Source organism: Babylonia areolata, chromosome 19 (assembly GCF_041734735.1).
Source record: "Babylonia areolata isolate BAREFJ2019XMU chromosome 19, ASM4173473v1, whole genome shotgun sequence".
Classification (NCBI taxonomy): Eukaryota; Metazoa; Mollusca; class Gastropoda; order Neogastropoda; family Buccinidae; genus Babylonia; species Babylonia areolata.
In genome coordinates this window covers 45,832,222-45,842,221 of record NC_134894.1, presented here as the reverse complement: position 1 = coordinate 45,842,221, position 10,000 = coordinate 45,832,222, and the positions used below count along the sequence as shown (strand labels likewise).

The 10,000-nt window shown below is 41.5% G+C and overlaps 1 protein-coding gene across 7 annotated transcripts in view; it reads right to left on the bottom strand.

Annotated features, from left to right (window-relative positions):
- Window positions 1-5,166: 5,166 nt before the first annotated feature.
- Window positions 5,167-10,000, bottom strand: part of LOC143293767 (natural resistance-associated macrophage protein 2-like) — a 74,735-nt gene continuing 69,901 nt past the window's right edge. For 6 of the 7 annotated variants that reach the window (XM_076604991.1, XM_076604993.1, XM_076604992.1 and 3 more), the window contains one exon: window positions 5,167-6,074. In XM_076604991.1, the coding sequence (XP_076461106.1) occupies window positions 5,985-6,074 (90 nt within the window). In that variant the 3' untranslated portion in view covers window positions 5,167-5,984. Of the gene's footprint in view, window positions 6,075-9,463 lie in introns of those variants that run through there. The other variant, XM_076604990.1, reaches the window with a different exon arrangement.

The following is a 10,000-nucleotide window of genomic DNA, read 5'->3' as shown; positions in this document are numbered from 1 at the left end:
TTAAAGCAAATTAAGTCCACTAGCATTAATTACAGAGTAATTTCCCTTTTTTATTATCTGCACCAAAACGTTTGCAAAATAAATAAAACTTCCATGCTTGGCAAAAGAAGTTCCTGTTTGAACAAAAAATGATGACTGCTCTTGTTGTTGTGTCAGAATATCAGATCAAAGTGCCAAGTTTGGAGAATACAAAAAATAATAAATATAACAGTAAATGCAGTTTGCATATAATTAGGCTTCATTTTTTGTTTGTTTGTTGTTTTTTTTGTGCCCATCCCAGAGGTGCAATACTGTTTTAAACAAGATAACTGGAAAGAACTGAATTTTTCCTATTTTTATGCCTAATTTGGTGTCAGCTGACAAAGTATTTGCAGAGAAAATGTCAATGTTAAAGTTTACCACGGACACACAGACACACACACACACACACAGACAACCGAACACCGGGTTAAAACATAGACTCACTTTGTTTACACAAGTGAGTCAAAAAAGGACTACATGGCGGGAAGTGGACGTTGTAAAAGTAGAGCCGACTTAAAGGAAGGTCAAGGTGTTCAGGGTTTGGGTGTTCAGTGGTCACGTTCTTCGAGGGGGTGAGTCCTGTCCCTGTAACACCGACACACGGTGCTTTATGGCGGTAAGCTTGTTAAGTGGTAGTAGTACACAGTTCACGTGTACATTTTTGATGTGTTAGTGTGAGAGAAAAAATCATTGACCGAAACAGACACAATGCTCTTTCTCTCTCTCTCTCTCTCGTCTTCAGCATTAAATCATCAAAGCGTCAAAGTGTATATCTGTGTGTGTGTGTGTGTGTCCATCACGTTTGCTCCCTTCTCACACAAGCACACACCGTCTTAAATGAACTGCCCGCCCACCCCCGTCCCTTTAACATAAAGTGTGTTTACATTCTGCAATCATAAAACCGTACATACGTAACACTATCAAAGCAAATACACAAAAACGAAAACGAACAAACATCGCTGAATTAGTGTGAAACGGCAAGTCGGGTCCCAGTCTTAACAGGATGATAGGAATCCCCATTAAGCATCATATAAAACAATGGGAATCCCTGTCGAGCAGGATAATAGAACCACGAGAATCCCCAGTTAAGCATGATATAGAACAACGTGAATCCCTATCGAGTGGAATATAGAACAGCGTGATTCCCTATCACGCAGGGTATAGCATACGGCGAATCCCAATCAATCAGGATAAAGAAAAACGTAAATCCCTATCAATCAGGATACAGAACATTAATATCCCTGTCAAGCAAGATATAGAGCAACATTAATATCCCTATCAATCAGGATATAGAGCAACGTGAATCCCTATCAATCAGGATACAGAACAACATTAATCCCTATCAATCAGGATATAGAGCAACGTGAATCCCTATCAATCAGGATACAGAACAACATTAATCCCTATCAATCAGGATATAGAGCAACGTGAATCCCTATCAATCAGGATACAGAACAACATTAATCCCTATCAATCAGGATATAGAGCAACGTGAATCCCTATCAAGCAGGATATAGAGCAACGTGAATCCCTATCAAGCAGGATACAGAACAACATTAATATCCTTATCAAGCAGGATGTAGAGCAACGTGAATCCCTATCAAGCAGGATATAGAGCAACGTGAATCCCTATCAAGTACGATATAGAGCAACGTGAATCCCTATCAATCAGGATATAGAGCAACGTGAATCCCTATCAAGCAGGATATAGAGCAACGTGAATCCCTATCAAGCAGGATATAGAGCAACGTGAATCCCTATCAAGCAGGATATAAAGCAACAAGCAGAAAAATCTAATAATGTGAACCCCTAACAAGCAGGATAATTGAATAACGTGAATTCCTAACAAGTGGGATAACAGAACAACACGGATCACTATCAAGGGGGATAACAGACGACGTGAACGTGAATCCCTAACAAGCAGTATAGCAGAACAACAACGTGAGTTCTGTACGTGCTGACAACACGATTTTGCGGCCCTGAAAATGGGACACTGTCGTACTTAATAAACTTGCCTGACAATGGATCGCGGCTTTGATTAATTCCCACTAACGTCGCAACAGTGGGCTGTTTCCAAATTAATCAACTCCACAAACAATAAATTCACGAAGCGCCTTGCGATAGAAGTGACCCAAATAGGCATACTTCTGTAGACGTCAGAGGGGCGAAAGTTAAAGGGCGCTAACTCTCTCTCTCTCTCTCTCTGTGCATAGAACGAGGAAGATAAGGTGTGTCCGATTATAAGTACACTACAGGCTCAGGACTGTCTCTCCACCCGAAGTATAATAAATAAAGAGCCTAATGTGAGTGGTGAGGAAGGTGTGGCAGTTTTATATAAAAGCCGACACTCCGGTTGGTTTATGAGGGTGACGGGTCTGAAGTGAAGTGTGGTTCATTATGATGAAGGGTCGCCTTTGGAGGCGGGGGTGTGAGACACTTTTATAAAGACAAAAAAGAGACAGGAAGGGATTATGATTATGAAAACTCTGTATGTCTGACTCCGTCACACACACTCACACACACATACTCTCTCTCTCTCTCACTCACACACACTGAAACAGGGAGGTAAGCGACACACGTACGCACGCACACACACATTATGCCACACAAAAACCTGCACACACTCACAAAGTCAGATAAGGCAAACACACACTCACAAAGTCAGGTAAGGCAAACACACACTCACAAAGGGAAAAAGATCAAACGCACGCGCACGCAAGTGCACGTTAGCACGTGCACCGCTACACACATACATAACTGACAAAGCCGAGAAGAGCATGCAGAAAAAAACACACGTGAGCTGAAAGCAGTGGTAGACATGAATAAATAAATCCCATGGAATCACTTTCTTCAGTATAAGATAAATCTCCAATTTATTCACATAAACAGCAACCTCCAAGCATGAAGAAAACAATAATGCCTTTCAAATTATGATAGAAATGGTATATACAGTCGACATGAGTATCTTTCTCACACATTCTCTCTCTCTCTCTCTCACACACAGAAGCGCGAGCGTGCGCGTACACATGCACACATACATACACAAGGGCAGACACATACACACACATTTATACACACACGTGCGTTTGCATGCACACACATACGTATGCATGCACGTGCTCTCACTTTAACACAAGGGCGCACGCGAAAGCACGCCCACATACCAACCACTCACAAATATACTTACGTGCACATTCGCTGCTCCCCTCCACACACACACGCACACACAGACGCATACACACACACACACACACACACACACAGGTGCGTGCGAGCGCAGAAACAATCGCACCTATGTACACACATATTTGCTCAAAGAATCACAGAGAGAGAGAGAGAGATTGGCCATACAAATAAAATAACTTTAAAAAGATAGCATCATCACAAATCGTCTTACAGAATGAGAATTTGTAAAGAACCTGCCACCGTCTTCAGAGTACAATAAAAACATAATGTGGACGACTTCTGATTAGAAAAATAAAAAAATAATTTTTTTAAAAAGTGGACGACTCGGTATTCAGTGAAATCATAATATGGACACAAAATGTCAAGAGTAACAAACAACAACAAACCTTCACATCTTGAAAAAAAGAATTTTCGCCACGCTCATAAAAAGCCTCCGTGATTCACGTATGGTTCCTACTAAATTTAGTCTGAATCAATGTACGAAAATCCCACATTTCTTTGGTGATAGAAAGCTTTTTTTTTTGCTTTTTTTTTCTTTCAATAATAATAAAACAATATTCATTTTGTGTTACTGATGAAAGGATCATAGGCGAATAAAATGGGCAAGAATACATGTTTGTTGGTATGTCTATGCTTTTTTTTTTTTTTTTTTTTTTTTTTTTTTTTTTTTTTAATCGTTGTATTGTATTCCAGTTTGAATATCTAATCACTTGGAATTTCACATAATGAACACAGAGAAGGAATGGGTGACAGTGATCAAACTGCGTCATAAATGACGTAAAATTACCGGTTGTTGTCGTCATTTGCGTCACAAGTTTCAAGTCATGTTATGCTTCCCTTTCACTTTTGTTTGAACCAAAACTCGAATCAGTTCCTACTGCACTATCTCTAACTCTTATTACTGATTAAACAACACCAGTCTGATCCGAACTTGACAGAATATGCTTCAGTTATTGACATACCTACTGGTTTAAGAAAATATTTCTTCCGAAATTATTATTATAAGTCTACCATTGTTGACAGCAATATGCGTACTTCGTAACTGATTATGACTTATTAACAGATAACATAATTGCAGAGAGTTTATCAAGAATCATGATTTTCGTTAATGAGCTATGTATTCATAGTAGTGACGGCTAGATTGGTTTGGTCGATATTAAGTTTGCTTTCCTGCCCAGTTTTCACTTGCGGTTGCTGAGGAAATGCTAATATGGTAGTGGAGTCTACCATACACACAAACATATTCAACCGAAATACGGTTACTACACAGACTCACTTTGTTTTGTCTACAGGAGCAATGATATATATATATATATATATATATATATATATATATATATATCTGTGTGTGTGTGTGTGTGTGTGTGTGTGTATGCACATTTAGCATTCGTAAAATAATAATCCTATTCAAATGACAAACTATAAAACTGATGAATTTCACTTTCACTGGATGTTGTAATCATATAGAAAATCCCACATCTGTCTGGGCTCGAACCTGCGTCCACCCAGTCGTCAGATGGTGACCATGACCACTTCCTCACGCCTATGTTTTCATTTCTTATTCTGTGCACGAAAAACATAATACAAAAAAAACCACACACTTACTCAATTTACTCAAATATAAACACGTTTTGGATCCTGCAACCATTGATTGAGGAGAAGATCGATGCAATCAATCATTACGATGAGTTATTCAGTTTTTTTCAATCTGCAAGCAAAAGTCCAAACTAAAATTATTGTAAGCGATCATGCGAAAAGACGAACTACCCCTCTCTCTTAGACCTTGACCCTTGAGGGGTCAAGGCAAGGTCATGGGCAATGAGCACTCTTGAGCTGTTGCGTCGGTTTGTCATGTTTCGTCGTCAAGTCAGTTGCAGTGTTTGAGAAACTTGGCTTGTAGAAACCCCTCACCCCTACCCACCCCCGATGACCCCCCCCCCCGCCCCCTCCCCCAGACCCCCGAACCTCTCTCTCCCCCAGACCCATATCCACCTCAAACCAACCCTCTACCCCCAACTTCAAACTTATGACTTGCAATCTACGTAAAAGACACGTGATTTTTTTTTTTCAACGCACATTAAACTTGTCTTATTCATGCATGAAATCGGCACGGCATAAACTTGACCCCTCCAAAGTGGAAACCACTGTTAAGTCGGGTCAAAGAATATTTTTGTTCTGGTCAAGGTCACTCCTAGTCAAGGTCACTTCTGGTGAAGGTCACTCGGTGGTTTCTGACAACAGGAAGTTCTCCCTGCTGTATATGTGTGTGTTGGGGGTTTACATCTGCATCAGTTACAGTCTGGGGGAGGGGAGTATGATTTTGAAGTTAACAAACAAACAAACGAATCAGACTGTTCTTGAAGCTGTGCTCATGAAATCATATCAAGGTCAAACTGATGAAACAAGTTTATCAGATGTTACGAAGTACGTATCAGCTGGTTAGAAAATTCCCAAGGCCAGACTAAACGCGTTGGGTCACGCTGCTGGTCAGGCATCTGATTAGCAGTTGTGAATTTGTCCAACGCATATGACGCCTCCTTGAGTAACTGAACCTCACTGGTTAGAAATTGGTCCAGTGGTTTGCGAGAAATCGATGTGACTGACAGACATGCCAGATATGGACGAGCGCCAACAGACAAAAAACCCCACAACAAAACATACTCATACACACACACATGCGCGCGCGCGCACACACACTCAAGAATATTGTCCCCAGTAAAAAAAAAAAAAAAAAAAAAAAAGAAAAAAAAAAAAAAAAAGGAAGCAGTATCATGTCATCAGCTGGAACTCTCCTGCAATTCCGAGAACTCTTCGATGTGTAGAGATGTGTGTCCCGCTGTCCCGTCTGTTAGCACGCGGCCCAGCCACTGCCCAACACAAAACACACATCGGCATGTATACACTGTATCTGTTTTATCTATTCAATTATTCATTAATTAATAATTTATTCATTTCTTCTTCTTCTTTTTTTCTACACACAAAGTAAGTACTATGACAATCAAGAGATGCGTGGCCCGCTGTCCCGCTTGTTACCATGCGCCCCTGCCACTGCCCGACACAAAACACACATCGTCATGTATACAACGTATCTATTGGATTCATTTAATTATCTATTTATTTATCGATTCATTTATTCCACATGCAAAGCAGTACTATGACAGTCAAGAGATGCGTGGCCCGCTTGTTATCATACGGCCCTGCCACTGTTCGACACAAAACACACATCGTCATGTATACAACGTATCTATTGGATTCATTTAATTATTTATTTATCCATCTGTTCATTTATTCCACACACAACGTAGTACTACGACAGTCAAGAGATGCGTGGCCCGCTGTCCCGCCTGCTACCATGCGCTCCAGCCACTGTGCGATACAAAACGTACACCAGCATGTATACATTGTTATCTGTTTCATTTACTTGTTTATCTATTCATTTACGTATTCAACACACACACACACACACACACACAAAGCAGTACTGCGACACCTAGGAAACAACACCAGGCCTAAATCAGATATGCTTGGCCCCCTGTCCCGCCTGTAACCCATGCGGTGCAGCCACTGTGCCACACAAATCACAGGACGTCAGGTGTTGCTGAACTTTAATTTTCTTCTTTTTGTATGTCTTATTTGTTTGCTGATGTATGTATTCATATATCTATTGAATTATTCCACGATTCTGAGTAGTATTCGTGGGAGCTCACCATACGGGGAATCGCGCCATTTTTGTGCTGTGTATAATGATGATGATGATGATGGTGATTATACACACGCACGCATGCACGCACACACACACAAACAAGTGTACGCTCATACACAGAAATCTAAACTAGCGCGCGCGCACACACACACACACACACACACGCACACACTCGTACTATTTCTCTTGGAACGATCTTCATTTTACTTTGTTGATTTCAGCACTGAGTGTGGAGTTTGACAACCCTAAGTGTTCGTCCCGTTGGTCTTTACATGTTTGGCGTTTTTCTATTTTTGTTTTGTTTGTTGCTGTTTAACTCATTCGCTCCCCTTGCCGGTTAGACAGCCATATTACTTTTTCGGGAGTGGATGCATGTTGGGGAGAGAGAGAGAGAGAGAGAGAGAGAGAGAGAGAGAGAGAGACGTGTTCTTCTTATCCGACAAACGCCAACAATGGTCACGTGGTCTTTAACGTACGTAATAATTATATCTTTTGTAAGCATGCACACACGCGAAGTTGACCAAGGCGTTGACAGGTCTTCACAAATATGACCATGGAGAATGGAACAAAAGGCCCCAGTCCTATCTCCAGCCGTTGGGTGAAAAGTTCAAATCTCTACCCACTCAACTGGGATCCCGCTAGTCTCCAATGCAAAGATATATACTTAACATTAATCGACCCTAGACTTTATAACCCGATATTGTCCATAGCTACTTTTCGAGATGAGGGTGGAAGATGGCGGAATGGTCAAGACGTTTGTCTGCCCATACAGTGTCCGTGAGGGTCTGGGTTCAAATCCAGGTCTTGCCCCTTTCTCCCAGATTTGACAGGAAATCCAAAATGAGCGTTTCGTCATCCGAGTGAGACGATAAACTGTGGTCCCGTGTGCAACACCATTTTGGCACGCTGAAAAAAGAACCCACGACAACATAGGTGTTGTCCTCCGGTAAAAGAAAAGCACTCTGATATAGGTTCTCTAATACATAATGCATGCACTCAAGGCCTGACTAAGCGTGTTGGGTTATGCTGTTGGTCAGGCATCTGCCTAGCATATGTGTCTGGGTAGCGTATATGGCTTTGTCCGAATGCAGTGACAACCGTAACTGAAACTACGAGATGATTCTCGAAGCCTTCATGTCTAGCATAGTCACTTGTTGAATCCGACCTGACGACATGGACGGCGGTAGACCAGGCACACTCTGCAGTGGCTTTGATGCTCTTAAGCAATTCTAGACAGTAGAGTTACTGTTGTTCAAGGCATTTCCAGTGGATATGATGGCCTAGAGGTAACGCGTCCGCCTAGGAAGCGAGAGAGTCTGAGCGCGCTGGTTCGAATCACCGCTCAGCCACCGATATTTTCTCCCCCTCCACTAGACTTTGAGTGGTGGTCTGGACGCTAGTCATTCGGATGAGACGATAAACTGAGGTCCCGTGTGCAGCATGCACTTAGTGCACGTAAAACCCACGGCAACAAAAGGGTTTGTTACTGGCAAAATTCTGTAGAAAAATCCACTTCGATAGGAAAAACAAATAAAACTGCACGCAGGAAGAAGTACCAAAAAAGAAAAAAAAAGAAAAAGGGTGGCGCTGTAGTATAGCGACGCGCTCTCCCTGGGGAGAGCAGCCCGAATTTCACACAGAGAAATCTGTTGTGATAAAAAGAAATACAAAATACAAAATGTTTGATAAAATGCCAGGTCTGTTGACCAGTGGTAGTACAACAGAGGTCTTAGGCCTGTGAATGTCAGTGTGTATCGCTGGAGAGACAGGTGTACTTTCCGACGAGCTTTGGCTTGAATGTCAATGTGTACCGCTAGACCAGCTGTGAGAGAAGAGAGCAAACCTGAAAATCAACGTCTGACAATCGTGTGAAGTGTTAGAGTGTTAGTAATAAGTTTGATAGCGTGTACGTGTGTGTAGGGGGCGGGGGGGGGAGAGGGGCATGGAGGGGTCAGGGGTGAAAGGGAGCGGTGGAGAGAGAGAGAGAGAGAGAGAGTGTACGCGTGTATGTGTGTGAGTGAGTGAGTGAGTGAGTGAGTGTGTGTGTGTGTGTGTGTGTGTGTGTGTGTGTGTGTGTGTGTGCGCGCGCGCGCGCGTGTGTGTGTGTGTGCGCGCGTGTGTGTGTGAGAGGGTGGGGGGTAAGACAGACAGAGAAACTGTGACTGTAACTTCTATGTAATGACCACGATCTCATTTACAGACACCTCTCCCCCCCCCCTTCCGGGCACTTTACACCGCAAATATTCTTGTCACCGCTTGTGTTACAAGCCCTGCAGCTTAGCAACGCTGACAACAACACAGCAGTAACGGCAGCAACAACAACAATAATAATAATAATAATGGTATTTGTATAGCGCTAAATCTTGTGCATAAACAAATCAAAGCGCTTTCGCACCAGTCATTCTCACGCAAGCATAACAATAAAGACAAGAGTAATGATAAATAAAACAAGGCCAAAAGACGCCAACAGACAGGCAGAAATGAATGAAAGCGGATCACACATACCCAGTCAAACAACAACAAAAAGAAATAATCTTCTCCGGACATAAGTCATACACTCTCAAAAAAACAGTATAATTATATTCCATCTTGTGTGTTCAGAGACAAACATAATATGTATCATTAAACATTACAAAAAAAAGATTTTAAAAAAAGAAGAAATGGCACGCAAATAAAAATGTACAAATTTGAGTAACTCAAAAGTTTGATATATACGTGATATACATTCAACATGGGCACATGTAAAACAAAAGCTGTTGGAATTCCAAAACAATTCACCCTGTTGTTCAAGAGAGCAAAACATGCAACAGAAGAAGAAAAAAATCCACAAAATTTCCGTTGACATTTAAAGGCAAATGGTTGCTGAAAGATGCATGTAAAAAACGCGTCATGGCGTGAGTATTCAGGTATAGTATTATTTGATTTGTGTGACTCTTTTCTGAGATACTGAGATAAAAATTCGTCATGGATTTACAAGCCACTGTACACTGATATACATATACACCTCGTGCACGCGAATAAAAAATGACTTCACAACTTTTAATTAATAACCAAGCGAACGTCAAAATCTGTCATTCGTTTATCCACTCC